Raw genomic sequence first — 20,475 nt, 5'->3', positions numbered from 1 at the left:
AGGCAACTGGGCAAACTGCTTTTGCTCAATTCTTTTCTTTCACTACATGTCGGGTATTCACACTGCATTGAATGTATCACATGCCATAAATAGTATTTTAATCAGGATTTTTAAAAACATTATTTGGAGTCTGGCTCTGATTACTCTTTAAGAATTTATTTGGACCATGTTACATTCCATTCTCATGAGTATTTGGGAAATATGACTTTGAAGGAAAGAATTATTCTTTCTCATATACTGTCCTATTCTAATCCTGCCATGTAATTAAGATTCATTATTCTTCACATAAATAAAAACAAGTGAAGAACATTGCATTTAAATTATAAAATTATGCTTGGCAGCAGCCATATTTCCTTGAACTCAAAAATGAAATGGAGCTGTGCATCTTGAATCATTGAATTTCTTGCAAAACTTAAATTTAAGGCTGAGTTCCACTGTAGTATCAGTCTGTAAAAGGAAGAGCAGTGAAATGCAGAACTTTTCTCTTTAAAGTTTTGTGTCTTGTCAAATATGAGTTTGCCAAATTTTCTTCATCTGCTACAGATTAGGTATGCCATTGTTGCTGCCAAGTGGCGGCGTGCACCGTGCTACTTAAAGGCACTGACTGGAGGTTTATCGCATCACTTGTTCGCATGCACCTCCCCCTAGGAGAGCACGGAGCCTGGTAACAGCCTCATCTGTATCTTAGCTTCATTTTCTTTCTTTCTTTCTTTTTTTTTTTTGTAATATTGTTAATTATAACTGGAAGTTAGAATTTGAACAAAAGCAAGGGTTAACTGATGGGGATAACAGCATTGCAGACAGAATTAACAAAGTATATCTTGAATACAAATAATGTTTTATCTTAAATAACTATTGCCTAGTGTTGTGCATGCAGGTCTTTCACCTGCCATCTTTATTGTTTTTTTAAGTGCAAACATTTGGATAAAATAGAATCCTGTTAAAGGTTAGCTGTATCGGATGGCAAAAGAAGAGTCAAACTGAAGCTGAGTGTGCATTTGTTTTTTATTGAATCATCTTTATAAGATGAGTGACTTGGAAAATAGGATCTGTTTAGAGCCATCCAAAATATTTTTCTGATTTGCCTGTAGGGTGTAAATTTACTCTCTGGCTTGTAAGATACTGTTGTGAGAAGCCTCTGTGTATCTTTCAACTATATTAATCTGTTCCAGCCCTGCCACCCTCCCCCAAAACCCCAGAATAAAATAATACTCTAAGTCTTGTGGCATCTTAAAGTTGACCAAATTTATTATGTATCTGATAAGAATTTTTCTCAACAAACTGTAATTACATTTCACAAAGAATCCTGAAATGTGTAATTGTAGTTAGAATATTTAGAATGGCCCTCTTATGGAACTATAATTCCCATGGTTTCCTTGGAAAAAGGAATGGCTTATAAGAATTGCTGGCAATATATTCTAGCAGTGAGAACATTTAATGCTTACCCTTGCACTGCATGATGTAAACTACTGTTTATGATTGTATCGCCATATATGTTTTTCCCTTGATATATTAGACACACCTAAAGTAAATAAAAGCAGCTTAATTGTTTAGGGGTTGATAGGCCATTATTGCTTGGAAACATGTAGTGCTGCTTCATTTCTTCACATTTTAATGAATCTGAGACATAACACTTGTTCAGGAGAGACTTTCACTATGAATTCATATTTGGCTACAACTGTTGTATGGCTTCATGCAGATATTGTTGTTCTGATATTAGGTAAACACTTGGGGAAGATGTGCTGTAATGTAAGCAAAAGGAACAAATTTTGTATAAAGGAAGCAAAATAACAGCACTCATACTCCCTTTTGCAAAATGATAAGTATTCTATTAAAAAACCCCTTGTCTGTAACCATACTAACTTATTTTGTGTTCAGCCCTGCTATCTTTGGATGAGGAATAGTTTAAAAATGTTTTGAATGTTATATTCAGAGATCAAGTCATTCTAACGATTTGAATTTAAGATAACTGATGCCCCCCTGTGGTACAAAAGTAGAAGTTCTATCCTTAAGCAATTAAGAACATGTATCTTTCATAAAGAAGTTTATTCTGTTTGTTAAAACAAACAAAAATGCAATCTTGGAATTTCCTAAAATGCATGCAACAGAGTACAACAGACTGGAACACATGGCAGGTATTAAAAGGCTCAGTGCAGATTCACAGTGCTCTGCTCTTACTCTTACAAATTTTATTTTTGTGTCTCGTGTAGGTGATGTTCAGTTCATTGACTACGAGTACTCTGGATATAATTACCTCGCTTATGACATTGGGAACCACTTCAATGAATTTGCAGGTATATTAGTAACCTGGCTGTTAATGGCTTGATCATCAGAGGATTGGATGAGTGTGTCACAATGCACAGGAGTACAAACAGAACCACTTCTCAGATTTTTTAAAGCAGCTGCCATCTTTTGCAAGGCACATGCAGGTGCTTTGAGAGTTGTTCCAGCTGTTTACATGTGTTTGCACGCGTAGCTGGTTTACTGGAAAGAAGACCCAATGACTTGTTAATCCTAAAATAAATCCACTCTCCTGTGAGCCTAAAAAGTCCCTGGACCTAGTAGCAGCGGGGAGTCTCCCACTAAAAATTTAATTTAAATTTTGAATTCCTTGGAAGATAGAGGCCAATTCCTTGGAAGACAGAGCTTCTGCAGTCCACCCTTGACGACAGAAGCTCACTGGACCAGCCCCTCCCCCCACTCATAATTGGGAAAAATGGAAGGAAGGAGGAATACGTATGCCCCTTTTGCTCCTCAACAAAAGGAGGGATATAAACTTAACACAAATACATACAGGTAGTCCTCCACTTACGACCGTTTGTTTGTGATCATTCAGAGTTATGACAGTGCTGAACGTATGATGGTTACTTCCAGTATTCAGAGTTCTGGCAGTCAAAGCACCCCTGCAGTCATGTGACTGTGATCTGGGCACATGGCAGTTGGCTTGCACTTAGGATCAATTGCAGTACCCTGCGATCATATGATTGCCATCTGCGATCCTGCTGGCTTCCCCAGATAGTCAGTGGGGAAGCCGGCAGGGAAGGTTGCAAGTTGCTGGGGTAAGTCTCTCCCACCTGTACACCCTCCCTCAGCCCCTTGGTGCTTGCACTGTGCTGGCCACTTATACCCCAGTGCACCCTCTCCAGCCTTTGCCGCACCTCCCTCACATCCTTGTGCACCCTCACTCGCCCTATAATGTAGCAGGTATTCCTGCTGAAACATTAAAACTCTTAATTAAATTTAAATAAAAATCTGTATGAATATGCTTTAACAAAGCATTGTTTAGAGAGTTTAATATACTAATTTCAGCTATGAAGATTGAGCCCTAATGTATGAGAAATTATATAAAATTGGAAGCTGTAGTTTCCTGCTTCATTTATTTAGAGGAAAGAATGTAATCTACAAAAAAAAGCACCTGGTCTGCACAACTATTTTTAAAAGTACATTTTAATCCTTTTTTCATTTCCAAGATGACTTCCAGAGCAAATGGAATTTTCCATCTCTATCTGATTTGCTTGAGTCTTACTTAGTACTCCTGTGAGAAATGCAAATTCTTTTCTTTTTCTTAGCATTCTTGGAGAGACATCTTGAAATATTTGGATTTGATTCCCATCTATAGTTAAGGGTGTCTCGATCTGTTGTAAAATGGCATTTCTTGTTCTTTTGTGCAATAATCTCACAAGGATATCTCAGGGTACTTTTTCTCTTTTATGCCAATGTAGAATCTATCCTGAAAATGTTTTCTATATCTGGGGAATCTCCTTGTGTTTTAGATAATTTTGCATTGGCACCTTGAATTGACCTTCAGGATCCTTCTTTCTGAAGTCTTTTGGGAGAAGCTCATTTTAATTCTTTACTATGGTCACTGACCAGAATTCAACAAATTTTCAGCATTTGAAACAGAATAAAACAACATAATTTACAGCTGGATCATGCAAACAAAGTGTGTCTGGTTTTACAAACAGTATAGCAAAATTTGGCCATGCTCATTGAAACCAAATCATACTGGTCTGATAATAGCAGCTGTACATAGAATAAATCAGAATTGCCTGGGCACTTCATTAAATAAGGAATTAGAAGGTGGACCCTTACATCCTTATGAAAAATGCAGTACAAGCAGGACAAGGATTATTTTTAAAAATCGTTGGTCAGCCTTTTTAACTAATTGCTAATAGTTATACTTGTTGGTATATAACTTTTGGGCGCTATTGGCACATTTTGAATTCTGAGAGTATACTGTGGGCATATGTACTTTATACATACCTGCCATACAATAATATAGAAATTGGAGAAAGTAATAAATAACAATCCAAAGAAAATAAAGGAATGAGGTGAGAAAAAAATGTACCTAAATCTAGTTTATACCAACACCATTCACTATATTTCTCTCTATTTTTGGAAACCATCCTTGCACTACATCTGTACCCTGCTTCAAACATTCTATTTTTATTTTGGCTACTAAGGTAACCTTTAGGTTAGAGATCCTAGCTTGCAAAGAATATGTAAGCATGCTTGGAGTAAAACTTAATTTGGGTAGTGCTTGTTATATATTGGCCAAAATGTGTCAACACTGACTGATAGTGTTTGGTATGGAATGCTAAATATGATAACAGGTCCCACTAAGGCTGCTAACCTAGTTTGCATCTTCTCTGACTAAGAAAACATCATGTAAAGAACATGCTATGGTTGCTCTCACAAAATGGCTGCTGTGGTAGTTATGGCTGCGGTGAAGGGAAACCACTAGCCTTCTTGGGAGTAAGCTTCATCTTTAGGGAGTATTTCCAGACTCTGAGTCTGATGGCCATAAAGACTACAAGAAGAGGGCTCGTGAGCAGGAGCATAGAGAGAATGAGCAAAAGCTGAAGGCAGAGAGAAAGTGAAAGGTAAAAGAAACAGCTGTTCGACTTCTCTGTTCAGGCTTGTAAGACCCCCTGAACCCTTCAGAAAAGCTCACTTCCCTGATGGACAACTGAACTTCCCCTCAAATAAGAATGTTGGGTGGGAAATAAAGGAGGTAATTTCTTTAAAAGAAAAGGAGTGCCTACATTTCCTCAATTAAGACTGGCATTCCAGACTAGTCTGTTGGAGAAGGCAAGACTAAAAAGACTTAATCTCTTTAGTGGGACATTATAATTTAATACTTAATAGACTGAAGCTTGAAAGGAGACTGTGTTTGGATTTAAACCCTGCCTGTGGAAGCTTTAAGGAGCAGCTGTGAATACATTAATCTGTCTTCCTATGCCTTTCTTGCGTCCAGCAGTTGTTCCCAACGTTCCAGCTCCTCTGTTCCCCACTTCTCTGCATAAAGGGGTCACAGTCACAGTGGCCAGTCATCCACCAGGAGGCAAAAAAAAGCTTTAGCTAGTCACCTCCCATTTCATTTTATAAGAATTTTATAATTTTATAAGAATGCTTCTTGGATGTTCATGGGCATCTAAGGAATTATTGAAAAAACAGTACCCTTAAGACTACTGCTTTGCTTCGTTTCCTATTTATTTTTCAATTCAAAGAATCTTTAAAAAATAGGTACAGTGGCATGTTTGGTGGGTATTAAAGGATGTTTTGTCATCTAGGCTTCATGTTAAGTGGCAAGGACATGGATCAAATGAACATATAATTTTTGTTTGAGATTATGAAAGCTAGTCAACAGTATTCAGTTAACTGAAGCTTTGATGGATTAATGTTGAATTAAGTGGCTTAAAGTGTGCACCCATAACAATAAACGTAGTTGGTGCTGCTACACAAAAATAGTATCTGTTTATTTTTGTAAAGGGACAGTATTATGTAGTGTACTGGAATAAGACCGTCTTGGGTTTTTGCTATGCCTACAGTATTAAGTTTAATTCCTTTGATGATCTTATAACAACTACTGTTTATCATTTAATCTGTTAAATCCATTAAATAATGAGCAAAGTATAACATGAGAATACAAACATTGTTAATGTTTTGGACATTTCAGTTTTTCTTTTTAACAAGTTACTGTTTTGTAGGAGTGAGTGAGGTTGACTATAACCTCTATCCAAGCAGAAAGCTGCAAGAGCAATGGTTGAGATCTTACCTGGAAGCTTACAAGGAATATAAAGGATTTGGAACAGATGTCACTGAGAAAGAGGTTGAGGTGCTTTATGTCCAAGTAAACCAATTTGCTCTGGTAAGTTTAAATTTTATTTTACTAACAGCAGGACTGGGTGCAAGTGCTCTTGGCAAGATTTTAGATCCTCTTTGCCATCTTTCTTGGCAGTCAAAATTCAATGATTTGTTCCTGGATTTGAGTCAGTATGTAGGAAAAGTGTAGGTATGCGCAAAACCTACCAGGAAAGGTATGTTCTGGGGGATTGTGGAATGTTTTATTTCTCCTCCAGACCATGCTGTTTGTTCAAGGGGTGCTCTGGTGGAGTTTTTGTGGAAATAATTTTCAGCAAATTGCTGGGCCACCCCTGAAATGAGTCCAAAGGCAAAATAAAACATTCTGAAATTTTCCAGGACAGTACCTCTGCGTATGCCTAGAAAGGATTCTCATAATTCTCTCTTACTTTTGCCACAACAGATTCACAAGTGCTATGCTTCTGTCATCTTTGCCATTGTTATGAAAATGCTGGTCTTTTTCTCTCCTTAACTAGGAACCAAAGATAAACATTATAGCTGGGGATTTCGCCCCAGGGAAATGGTTCAAATCATGGCATTTCTGGCAAGAACTATATGAATGTGTGCAGTTGTGTATGTGTAGAGAAGGCCCGCCCCTGCCTGGTGCACTTCATGTACTTCCTTTATGAACAAATAAGTTCTTCAATGTGGTCTCTGTGATTTGCACAATTGTTTATGCATCTATGCAAAGCCCTCTTCAGAATCTTCTAGATTTCATGAAATTACTTGGCAGGAGCCCCACTTCCTACTAAGACTTCAGTGTGTTTGTAACTACCACTTTCTCAGCACATTCATATTTGAGCTGTATCATTTTTTCTTAATTTTTCTTTAAAATAATTGAAGGCAAAAGGTGTAAGCACTGCCAGATGTTAATGAAATTCCTCTCTATAATGACCTCCAACTCCATTACCACCAGTCCCACCTTAGGACTGTCCAATTTATATTGTTCAATCCTTACTAGCCTTTTTCCCCAGCCTAAGAATTGATCTCAGAAAAGATCTGAGACAGTTGTGATCTCTTCTGGGCTACCTTCTTACTCATCAGGATAGTCAAAATTGAGCCTTTCCCCTTCAGTCATACTGAGATCATCACAACCATTCTGCTTCCAAAGGGTATATTTCCCTGATTTCAGTCGGCTCCATGCCATCCCATTCCATCAGGTCCTCTTTCATGATCCCATTGTGGACCCATGCTCTTTGAAATAGCCTAAGATATAATGAAGCAGATACATACTATCTTCCATTCCACATTCTTGAATTCTGCTGCCTAATCATGCCTTGGACCAACCACTTGATAGCTTTTGCAAGTATCTGTCACCCTCAGGACTCTTCTTGAAGACATTTTATTCAGGTAGATCCCATATTTGAGATTCAGTCCAACATGTCTTTTGGTGCAAGATTACCATCTTATCCTTAGTGAAGGATGCATCTGCTAAGACAGCCTTAGATTCTTTTCACTGCCATCAATCCATGGGATCTGCATGATTCATCTCGAAGCAGAGCTTTTGCTGATCACTCTGAACTGCCTGTGATGCTTTGATACAGTGGCCCAGTACTTGGCCTGGGGACTAAACCTTATCCCTCAGAATGTCTCTGTTCCTACAGCAAACAAATTGGTGGGATAGCATATTCTCTTGTTCTTGAGGCTCAGCAGCCTTCTCAGATGATAAAAGATTAAGTGTAAGATGCTACTGTTTCCACCCTCCTAATTCCAATGCTTCCAGTCTTGCTGAAGACCCTAAGAACTGATAGGCGAACCCATCTCCTGCGCTATTGATTTTGCACCATGTCAGGAATCTTATAGAGAAGAGGGGTACCTTTTCTTACAGCACTAAATTCTATTATATTGGATCCATTTTAGTCAAGCTCTCACCATCAGTAATATTCTGCATGCGTGGATAAGGATGGGTGATAATTGGACAGTTTCAGATGCAAGTTACACTTAACCAGATGTGTTTTCCCTCTATATTTCCAACTATATGTAATTGTATCAACTTTTTGTATGAGACAAAACTCCCTTTGCTGTATCATTTGCCAGGGAACAAGAGGCAAATTGTCTAAGCAGGACAACTTGCCAAGCAGGAATTAAATTTGTGATGTAGCTGACTCAGCAGTCAAAGGTAGGTGTCTTCTGTCACCCTGCATCACTGTGTCTGGCCCTGCTCCAGCCATGGTGACCTGTTTCATCTCTCTTGCATAGACATAAAGTAACTCCTCCTCTCACTCCTGTTCTGTGTCAAGGAACTCCTCCAAAGTGCTTGATCATGAGGCATTGGAATCAAGCTCTTCATAATTTGAAAGGGTCTTCAGGCCCTTGAAGGCTGTTTGCATCATGAAGCAACTGATAATGGATAATCCTTTGCAGCAGAAGTAGGATAGATTCCCAGTCTCTTGACAATGCATTTTTTAAATGTATCTCTGTTTTATGTGTTTTCACCATTCCTGATCGGAATCCTGCTGAAGACCCACAGTTATTTAACCAACTGCATTCACATAATGTCTTGGTGATACCAGATCAAGTCTTTTATCCAGGCTTTGATTCCCTCCATCTTTCAGCTTGGGGCAATTTGATTCCATAATCCCTCCAGGATCTGATAGAGCAGGTTATCTGACTTCTTGATAGCTTTTCTTAGGGACTTCCTATATGGCTAAATTGGAAATCCTTTGAGGGCTTTTCCAGAAATAATATTTTAATATCCTGGAATATCAGATCCATCACATTTTGGATGTTTGAAATAGCAATAGCTTGGCTCTCCCTTTAGTAAAATTATACCTTTGCAGTCATCTCTTCCCTTTGTCTTTCATTGGAAGGTACTTCCCTTTTTTCTAGCAGCTCATGAAGCATTTTAGGAAAGGTGTAGCACATTGCTGTCCTCTAGCATCCCCATCATCTCTGGCTTGGAGCATCTCCCTTTTTTCCCAAATTAATACCATTGGAAACATCATTTCATTTCTTATATGTCTGTTTTAGTCTTGTTTTTATCATGATCATATTATTCTGCTTTACCAGGACCAGGATTTATTCCTTTTTTAAGTCTGCCAAAGTGTGTGATCTTTCAGCAAATGTTTTGCTAAACGGATAGAGGTAACAGTCCAGCTTTGCTATGAACTTGCCAAATAGATATGCTCCCTTCTGATCCACGCTTGTTCCACATGTGTGATGGCGGCATTAGCAGCCTTCAGTTATTTTCTTAACTGAATTTATATTAGGCAGCCAGATAGGCTCAGTCTTTACTTCCATCCAGTATTATAAACTGGGCCTCTGCTCTCAGAGAGATGCAGTCTTTAAAAGGTCTGTCCTCTCTTTGGTCACTTTATACAGCCACATTCTCTTCCAGGTAAGCAGCTTATTACTGACACATTTTAGTGAAACACCAGGGTCACATTGGACAACCACTCATGATTACATATAGCCACATTTTTCTTAATCATTATTTCTGAATTCAGACAACAACATTACACAGCCTTAGAAAAAAGAAATTAATCTGCTTTAATTGCTTACTACCATCTCTACACTCTTCATTTGGAGAGAGAAAAAATAAAGTTTCTAGGCCTTTATCAGGTGCTGCCAAGTTGGTTCTGGTGATGGTATGCACAAGTGCTAACCATCTTGACTTGTCTTAGCTCTTCTGAGGACATTCCATAACTGGCCTCTATTTTCTGCCATTAATGTGAGACCAGAACCAAACTATTTGGAATGTAGTTATTCATGAAATAGGTAGTGTTAGATGGTGGCTGTAGGTTCCATCTAATCTCATATTGAAATATAGCTGCATTAAATAGTATATGCTACAAAATGCTATAGTTCTCAACATAGCAAACTCACTTAAAAGTAGCTAGTTTAGTAGAGTCCTATAGGAGTAAGGTATTTCCATATAATAGGAAGTACTTGTATATCTTCTGATATTTAAAAGCTGTTTTATTTTTACAAATACATCTTATATTTATTAAGGCTTTACAGAGTGTTCTAAAGAGGCGCTCTATGTAGTGTGTTAGCACAAACAAAGCTGCTCTCTTCACAGTTACAGCAACTCCATCCTTTGCAAGACTCCCGGAGCTGCTTTGAAAGCTGGCCTCATCTGAGCACTTGGGTCACTAGCAAAGTGGTTGAGTATGCCTAAGCCTGCAACAGAACAGCTGTGTGAGCCTTCCAAAGGATGCAGCTACTTAGCAGGGAGATGACTTATCAGTGTTAGCATACAGTGGTACTTAAACGTTTGTGAACCCTTTTGAATTTTCAATATTTCTGCATAAATATGATCTAAAATATGATCTGTTTTCCACACAAGTCCTAAAACTAGATAAAAAGAACCCAATTAAATGAGTCAAAAACATTATACTTATTCATTTATTTATTGAGGAAGATGATCCAAGGCTACATATTTGTGTGTGGCAAAAGTATGTGAACCTTTGCTTTCAGTAACTGGTGTGCCCCCCTTGGGGGTAACAATAACCACAGCTAAACATTTCCAATAACTGTTGATCACTCCTGCACATTGGGTTGGAAGAATTTAGCTCATTCCTCCTTACAGAACAGCTTCAACTCAGGGATGTTGGTGGGCTTCCTCACATGAACTGCCCACTTCAGGTCCTTCCACAACATTTCTACAGAATGAAGATCAGGACTCTGACTTGGCCACTTCAAAGCATTAACTTTCTTCTGCTTTAACCATTCACTGGTAGTACAACTTGTGTGTTTTGGGTCATTGTCTTGCTGCATGACCCACATTCTCTTGAGCTTCAGTTTATGGACAGATATGCTGACATTTTCCTGTAGAATTTGCTGGTACAATTCAGAATTCATAGTTCCATCAATGATGGCAAGCTGTTCTGGCCCAGAGGCAGCAAAACAGGCTCAAACCGTGATACTGCCACCACCATGTTTCACAGATGGGAAAAGGTTCTTATGCTGGAATGCCACACATAATGCTTTTCATTCAAGCCAAAAAGTTCTATTTTGGTCTCATCCAACCACAGAACATTCTTCCAATAGTCTTCTGGCTTATCCATGTGGTCTTTCGCAAACTGTAGATGGGCAGCAGTGTTCTTTTTGGAGAGTAGCAACTTTCTCCTTGCAACTCTGCTATGCACACTGTTGTTCAGTTCTCCTGATGGTGGTCTCATGAACACGAAGATTTGCCAATCCAAGAGAGGCCTTTTGTTCCTTAGACATTAACCCTGGGGTTCTTTGAGGCCTCCTGGAGGTCTCTATGACACACCTTGCTCGTGGTGTGGTCTTGGTTGGATGATCACTCCTGAGGAGGGTAACAGTGGTGTTGAATTGCTTCCATTTGTATACTATTTGCCTGACAGTGGACTGATGGAATCCAGACTCTTTGGAAATGGTTTTATAACCTTTTCCAGCCTGTTGAGCATCAACAACTGTTTTTCGGAGGTCCTCAGAAATCTCCTTTGTTCAAGCAGTGACACACTTCTACATACCTGTGTTGTGAAGATCAGACTTTGATAGTGAATACCCAGAATTCTATTTTTTGAATGAGGCAGGACCTCCCACACTCACACCTGATTATCCCCCCATTGATTGAAACACCTGACTCTAATTTCCCCTTCAAACGAACTGATATTCCTAGAGGTTCACATACTTTTGCCACACACAGATATGTAACTTTGGATAATTTTCCTCAATAAAGAAATGAACAAGTATGTTTTTGACTCATTTATTTAACTGGGTTGTATTTATCTAGTTTTAGGATTTCTTTGGAGAACAGATCACATTTTAGGTCATATTTATGCAGAAATATTAAACATTCAAAAGGGTTCACAAACTTTTGACAACCACTCTACTTGTGTGAGACCTAATGCTTACATGTGACTTTAATAAACCACTTGGGGGAAAGTTATTTCCCATAAAATACCAGTTATTGGCTACATAACCCTAAAACATACATACACCCCTTTCTTCAGTTGTTTTTCAAGTTTCTTTAATTTTGAACTATAAATATTGTAAGAGATTTCAGGTTACATTGCAGTATTGAATGGGATTGCTTAGTACAGTTCATGTTAAAACCCTAATTCACAAATGGATGGTTTATCATAATATTGTCTTAGTATCTGCCCTGTTACTGCTTCAGGGTATTAAAGTTTCCAAATGGGTGGGGTCTAATTTGCAGGTCACATATGAACAAACTTATAGAAATTAAGTTGTCTTTGGTGTTTATGAAGTATATATTTATATTCATATATATATTTATGAAGTATATGTTTATACAATCGGGTAATATAGAAGAAACAGGAAATATTATGAAGCAACTATGAAATAAAATGGTAAAAATAGAAATATATCTTCTATGTAAATAAGGAAGATTTGCTATGTTTCAAGACATACTTTGGGGGTTAGGTATTGCAACCTTAGTATTTATACATACTAAAAGAAATTTATCTCTTCAGTTTTAAGTTTTCAGAAAATTCCAGATTAAAATAATCAGTGTTGCTTGCTGCACACTACAATTTTCAGTATTGTGTTTATAACTCATTGACAATGTCTGTTAAATTTTGGTTTGATATTGAAAATAACCCTAGAAACTGTTCATGTCAAAATATAAAGGGATAAAATGGCTATGGTTTTTTTTAACGTTTACATTAAATTATACATTACTATATTTTTTCTCTGAAGAAGTCTTAAGTCCCACTTCAAGGGAAATGAAAGTAGAGTACAATTGGAGCCTTCAGAGTTTAAGGTTGAATGTGAGAATTGAGGCTGGGGAAGACTGTTCTAAATCTTGGGTTTAGAAGTTTGTTGGCCAAAATTACCATAAACTCAGATTACCATAATCTCAAATATTGTGGAATGCAATATTAAAGCAATGGTATAAGCATTCATTATTCTTGTATTGCTGTATCTGCTAGTCTCTGAAAACCAAGACCATGCTAATTGGTTTCACTGATCAGGGTTTATTTTTCCCCTCCTCTCCCCTCCCCTCCCCTCTGTAGGCCTCTCATTTCTTCTGGGGATTGTGGGCTCTAATTCAGGCCAAATACTCCACTATTGACTTCGATTTTCTAGGGTAAGTAATTAACAGAATTACCCTATACTCAGATGTATAAGAATACTTTATATCTACATGATTTTGTATTAATATTAAGCTTCAGATTTCAAGTAATACTTTTGTAAAATTTTCTCAAATGTGTTTTTTCACATTTAAGATATGGACCTTTAAATTTGAAATAACCATAACTGACTGACTGTGAAATGGATTTTTGTTGATACAAATATTTTTTTTCAGAATAGTCATCTGCATAGGAGTATGATAGTAACGCATAAACACGTAACTAGCTGCTCTTTTGATTATAATTATTAAAATTTCATTTACTCAAAGTTTGATGAATAGCTGCTTGTGATCAAGTGCTAATGATTTATGAATGCAAACTATTTTTATCCCCTCTCAGAGAATTGCAGCTCAACCAAATTAACTTTTAAAATGTTTAAAAATCCATTATAACTGAATGAGTGGAGACTAATTTAAATCAATTTGAATTAAATTAATTTTAATAGACTAAGCAGAGTGAGAATACAGGAAATGTCCACTTTTCATGCTTTTTTCTGTCTTGAATCCAGTGCATCAACTTTTCCTAACCCTTAAATAACCCCTGTTATTTCAGTCTCATAATGCCCCAGCCAGCATGTTTATTTGCCACATTAGCTGAAGGACATGGAAGTTGAAGTCCCAACACATAACGGCCCCAAATATGTGCCATGCTTACTGGGACCCATAATCCCAATCTTACTAAGCCTTGGAAGGCATGCTAGTTATAAATACCAATTAAAACGTGCAACACTAATATTTTTGGCTATATGAAGTCAAAACATAGATGCCGAGTGGGTTAAATTTGCTAACCAATTTGACCTGTGGCTAGGTGAAATGTGTCTAGAAATATAACCTAAATCAACCGTCTATATCATATATTCTGGCCCACATTTTTTTAAAAAGTTGGAAAAACTATCAGTACACCTACATATGACAACTATTTACAAAAACATTACATAACCACTAGATGGCAGGCAAAACTAAAAATAAGTGCATATAAAAGTTAAATACTGTGATTCATGTAAAACTGCACCCAAAATTCATATTTCATGGAATACTTTTATTTCCTCACATAGGTATGCGATTGTTCGCTTCCATCAGTACTTCAAAATGAAGAATGAAGTAATGGCATTAAAACTTCCTGAGTAAAATTTGAGAACTTCGGTTATCCGCCTGTTGATAAGATTCCTTACTGTTTTTGTCATGAGTACAGTTAATAGGAAAAACTCTACATTTGTATTGTTCCTTTGGTGTTTTTTGTTTTTCATTGCCTTTAAATAACAATGTAAACTTAAAATGAAAGTCTTTTCTGATATTGTGGAAGGATTAGAAGCTAATGGATTTCTGAAACATTAAGAAAGCAAATTTAATCCTTTTTCTTGTATTTTTTAATGTGTTACATGAATTATTTATTACGAGTTTAACATTCCATTGCTGCTGTTTATTGGTCCTCCTTAAGGGAGAGAATGCAGGCTATCATCTTGTAAAGTTTTTACATCTCAAATTGATACAGCATTCAGTTGTTTAATTATGAACTATATCAAATCTACACAGTAACAGACCCCAGTGGCACTCAAGTAAGTCACTGGTGCTGACTAGAGATTATATCAGGGTGGAACAAAATAATGTTCATCCTCTTGTTTCTCTAAGCTCTAGCAAAGTGCTGTGTGGAAAAAATAACCATTCTTGTATATAGTGGAAGCAAAAATTTTGTGGAGGCCTGCTCACTTCATTAAGGAAATGATACCCACTTTCTATAGGTTTTTAAATCTGAAGAGGGATTTTATCCTGAAATGTAAGCTTTAAATGACCACTCTTCCAGGTGTCATGTCATTTCCTCCCTAACAACAGTTTTTGAAATCTTTGAACACCTTTGTTATATAGTTTAAGGATAAAGGTATTAGCTGGATACTGTAATAAAAACCAACAGTGCATGCTGTTGAGCAATCCTGTAATGATTGGGAGCAAAACTGTACCACTGAATTCTTATTTCTTTAGGCTTTGTGCGTGTTCATAATTTTCCTTGTTGGCTTCCTTGTCTTGAGTCCACCTTCTTTGTCCTCCTCTCTTAGTAAATGGTAGTGGCATTTGAAGAATGAGAATTGGTCATGAACGTTTTGATTTTCTTTTTCAAAAGCTATCCTACCAAGAATGATTTAAATTTCAAAAATGTGAAATGAAACACAATGTTTACTTAACTAGTGTATGTGTGAGAGCATGTGTGTTTAAGAATGGGGAAGTGGCTTTAAACTTTGAAAGTCACTATACTGAGTTGAATAGTAGTTTCTGTTGGTTTTATTTTTTTCCACTTTTGGTCACTTAAGTGCCCATATATATACCTAAATAGGAATGAAGTGAGGAACCTGTTGCCCAGACTCAATAAAAATATTTATTCAGATATATTTTATAAGACTCTGTAAAATAACCATTGGCTAAAAAATAAGACTGACTTGATTTAATACAATGATTAGGATAGATGAAAATTTCAACCCTAAGTCATTGATAAGATCTTCTGTTCACAGAAATAAAAACATGATGAGATATATTTTGAGATGTAATATTTCTAAAATCACTGTCTTCAAATGTCCCAAATTAGAATAGTTCTATTCGGCAGTGGAATTAATTAAGAGAAAGTTAAGGTACAATCTGTATTCTGTTATCAGCTTTCCCCAATGTGGTGCTGTGTGGATGTGATGAACTTAACTGCGTGGTTAATGCTGAGGTTCAGTTTATCTGGATGGTAACAGGAATTATATTCTACTCATACTTAAAACTTTCAAAGGGGAGGGTAGCTTTGCTTTTAAGATACATTTCAGCTCTTACCACAGTATACATAAATTGGGCAGCTTCTCTTGATCAGTGTTGAGCCAATAATTAAAGGTAATGTGTATTTTATGAGGTAAAGGGTGTTGCTTGAGCTCTAGAAAATAAGAAAACAGAGAACAGATCTTTTTTATGTCTTTGTATTCATTTTACATAGTCTTTAATGCCATCTTACTGATGAGGCACTTGGGAATTCGACAGAATTAAATTACTGAAAGCTTTGATTTTCAAAAAGCCTAAAATTGCTTTGCTCAAAATGCTCTCTGAATTAAACCGTTACAGAATGTTACTGTTGGAAAAATTCAAGTAAATGTGACTTTTCAAGCTAGGTTTTTCCTACACCAGCGAGGCTTAAGGCTTAGTAATACTAGGAAATGGCTACTTTAGTTCATTATTATTATGGTTATTATCATCTTCATCATTATTTTTGTTACATAGAAAATGATATCCAAAGTATAGTTGTTCGGCCCCTCTATTAAGCTGGAGAGAGAAGAATGTGCCTCCATGATCACTGGATGAGTCTGCAAATATTATTGATAAGCTTTTATTATGTTTCAGCTGAGCTTAGTTTGAACTAATTAAAAGTTTTTAAAATATATATATAATGAGCTCTTTAGAAGATATGTATTTTGGCTTGGTCTCCAAGGTGGCTGGATTTCAATCATGTTTCCATTTTTGCCAAAATTGTGTTAGATTGAACATTTTCCAGCACAGTATGTTTTTGAATACATACAAGACATATAAAAATAATTGGTGCTTTTAAGTCATGTTAAGAGAAAATAGCCATTTACCTTGAAGAATAGTGCATGCAGCTTAATATGGTTCTATTTTATTATTTCAGAGCTGTGGTTTTCTGCTCTCAGCTCTTTTATTCCTATTTTAAATTGGTTTTTGTTTTGTTTTTGGAGATGGCTTTGTCACACTTTCCAACTTGCTTACATTTTTCAAGTACTTGAATCTTTTATTTTCCAGAGCTCTAGAAACAACCTCAGGTAATTCTGGCTATGACTTGGTAACAAACTAATCTGTTGCCTTTACTTTTAAGCTAAAATTTCTAATGCCATCACTAGTGACATTGTTATAAAACGTACTGAAAATAGGGAGTTACTAGAAATATCATTCAACACTGTAAACATGAGCCTACAGACCATAGTGGCCTAGTAGCTTTTTGTAAAGTAGAAATACATGAATTTTTCATCACACTGGCAATCAGACCAGGTTAATCATCATACCTGATGGATTCAGACGTCAAAGCTTCCTTGGTAATGGTGGTGGATTTAAAAAAAAACGTATTGTTTTGAACTCTTGGCCTAGGGTTCTTAATGTGAATTTTGTAGAAGGATTAGCTAATCAATTTATGGTAACCGGGCCTGACTGTGTATATATAATAGTGTAAATAACCATTTGTAAATTAGTGTGAATTGTATGGTACCTCGCATTTATGAATCTATGTATTTTCATTGTATGTTCCCTTTTGTAGAAATTGGATGTAAACAAAAATCCAGTTCTTGACATCTGTTGATCTCTTTTTGTTAAATAGGCTGCCTTCAAGGGAAATCCCAGTTGGAGAACAATAGGGTACAGTATCTGAGGATACATATTAGCTTACATAAGGTGTCTTTCTCATTGTGTTTGTAGTGTCTGCCTTAGTATTCGTACATTTACTTTGGAAGAGGTGATCAATCTAAAAAATGAGTCAGCATAATAATTGGTTTTAAGTGACAATATCCATTCTTCCAGTAGAAAGCAAATTGGCTAATTATAAGAAAAACTGTTTTCTCTCATAATACATAATGAAAGTCCACTCTGAGTACTGCTTAACATTTGTGGTTTGTCATGCACAGGTGACTCTTGCTTTGAAAAACCCTTGTACAAATTCCTTTCCCAACACTAGAGGCTCCTGGAAATTAAATAGCAACATGATCAAAGCTTGTGGATAGAACTAGCTAAAGCAAAAGGAAGATATGCATATATAAAACTACAGCAGCGAAAGTCAAGTCCTTAAAGCAAATTAGATGAGGAATTTCCATAAGACATGTTTAAATGAATTATGGTTTACTCCTGGTTAATATTGACATTTTCATAGATTCATTGACATTCTCCAAAAAGTCTTGTACACATGGAGCAAAAGCATTTGTGGGCATGCTTGAAGGTTGTTAAAGTTGCAAGCGTTCAGGGATACCTTTTGCTGCTTCAGTGGTAAAACTGATAAAATTGAAAATTTTCTCAATTTGCCCTAATTTTCTTTTTTGGTTTAAAAAAACCCTATGCCCAAAAGTAAAACTTTGTCCTTGTCAATCCTGGTAGGTGTTTTTGGAAAGTTGTATTCTGTTCAGCCTGTTTTTTAAAATTAATTTACATGTGCTTTTAAAAATTTCCCATGCACACAGTTACGTTGCAGGGGCTTGAATAGTTTTTTTTGTGCAGAGCTGGCCTGGAACTCAGTTTCTGTTGAGTTAGACTGTCCATATATAGAAAATCTAATCTATTATGGACAAATGATTGTTGGCTGCTGCAAAGCTATAGATCTTGAATGACTAGAGACTTCCCAAAGGGATACAGCCCTATAACACCTGGTGGTGCATGCCAGTTACTCTTGTGTGGAGACGGGGTGGGGGGGTGGGGTGGGGGGAGGGAGAGAGAAAAGGTCCGTCAGAATTGATTGCATGTGACAATGTTAAGAAAAGTTGATGTTTTTGTTTGCTAAATTAATAAATGCCAGCATAGTGAAGAATTATCAAAGTAATCCATGCCTGCTTTAAATAAATTAGCAAAAGAAAAAAAACCCAAAACAAATTAACTTATGATTTCAGTGATTTTTCTCCAACAAAATTAAAATTTCTCCCACCCTCCCTCCAAAGATGCAGGCCTTTAGTTTCGGTTTGCCTATTGAAATATTGGTATATAAAATCTTCATTTTTCATATAGTAAGAATACATTAATATCTGTTGTGCTAGATCACAAATTAATATTTGTATACGTTTAGGATTTAAAAAAAAATCTTCAGCATTTTGTGGGAGCCTGCCATTTTGACAATGTTTTGAAAGCCAGTCAATAGCTGTGGTTGACTTAGGAGTGAAGGAGTGGACAATCTGGAGCACATTCTTTTTGACTTGGCTCTCCATCTCAATACTGCAAGTACTAATTGATGGGTTGATTTGAGATAATAAATAAGCACTTAAATGAGTTGTAAGCACTGCTGACTGAAAGTGTTGTATAAATTATAAATGACAGTAAAGGCAATTCTCACAGTTTGAAGGCAAATACTAATGTAGACAAGCAAACACAGTGGCTCAACTGTGAAAATACAGATTAAAAATAGATACCAGTCAGAAGGAGCAGTAACATTACTGCCAGGCTTAATTAATTTCAGTAGGATCAAAGTATTGAAATGGCTTCTTGTGTTTCTGATATGCCCCATAACCTGTTTATTTGCAGAGGTAGTCCATAGTTGTGTAAGAAACCTTATCCTTAATTGTTGTAAATGGTATCAACGGCTAAAATACTTTGGTATCTTTGGGTAATGAAAAACTTGGCATTTACAAGGATTCATTTCTTGAGGCTCACCGTTCATGTGTGACAACAACATATAGGAGCAGACTATTCCCTTGGCTCTCTTTTCTCTCCTTACATTTTTAACCTTTTGTTTGTTCAGTCAGTCTTGTCCTGTGAAGGGTTGCCTGTCCAATGAAAGGGAGAGAAAAAACCCTAATCTGTATGTTATGAATGGAACTAAAAATTGTGCTTTCTGTTCATTGGCTTGTACTGGAGTGAACTTTTTTTAAGCTAAGCATTGTTGAAGCTCTATATTAAGGCCTTTTATCATTGATTTCAATGAAGGAATGTATCTTGCAAAGAGATTTATATTATGTAAATAATTCAAAATTAGTTGTAACAATAAAGCTGGTTTTTAACTGCATTGGGGTTTTAATCCAGTTTTTGTTTTACCTTTCATAACATAAATTTTTGAAAAAATGTTTCTCAGAATCAACCATTTCCCAACATCTGAATCTTTTACTTCTGAAATATATTGACACCTTGACTTAAATGTGGCCCCTAAGGCCTTCTGAATTGGATAGTTTTAACATCAGAAAAATAAATCATACTTACTACTGGGCTTTGAAATGTACTTTTCTCATATGAAAGTCCAGATCTAAATATTGGTAGTACCTTACTCTTAATTTTTCCCCATAAACATAAAATGTCTCTCACATTTGTATTAATTGACAGTTCCTCATCAGCTGTCTTGTCTTGTTTTACTTGCCTAAGCAACTCAACCCTCTTGTCATTAGCATACTTCACTCAACCAGCTCCCTAGGGAGAAACAAGAGCTTCAGTGCATGCTTTGCATATAGAAGGCTCACCCTTCAATTAGGGAATGTTTCATGCCAAAAGGTTGGAAAAGACAAATCTTGGGAGCTGCTACCAGCCAGAGTAGGCAACAGTCCCAAGAGCTTGACTTA

General features: G+C 36.5%; 1 protein-coding gene across 1 annotated transcript in view; it reads left to right on the top strand.

Moving 5' to 3' along the window:
• ETNK1 (ethanolamine kinase 1) overlaps positions 1–19,931 on the top strand; it is a 36,319-nt gene extending 16,388 nt beyond the window's left edge. Inside the window, exons 5-8 of the mRNA XM_088141344.1 lie at positions 2,211–2,294; positions 5,991–6,151; positions 13,095–13,168; positions 14,266–19,931. Of these exons, the coding sequence (XP_087997470.1) occupies positions 2,211–2,294; positions 5,991–6,151; positions 13,095–13,168; positions 14,266–14,338 (392 nt within the window). The 3' untranslated portion in view covers positions 14,339–19,931. The remainder of the gene's footprint in view (positions 1–2,210; positions 2,295–5,990; positions 6,152–13,094; positions 13,169–14,265) is intronic.
• Positions 19,932–20,475: the final 544 nt, after the last annotated feature.

Source organism: Python bivittatus, unplaced genomic scaffold, assembly GCF_059951505.1.
Source record: "Python bivittatus isolate LINGU-HERP-01145 unplaced genomic scaffold, Pbiv_v1 ctg000330_np1212, whole genome shotgun sequence".
NCBI classification, from domain to species: Eukaryota; Metazoa; Chordata; class Lepidosauria; order Squamata; family Pythonidae; genus Python; species Python bivittatus.
Note: the sequence above shows the minus strand (reverse complement) of the source record. Positions and strands in the feature narration are given on the sequence as shown.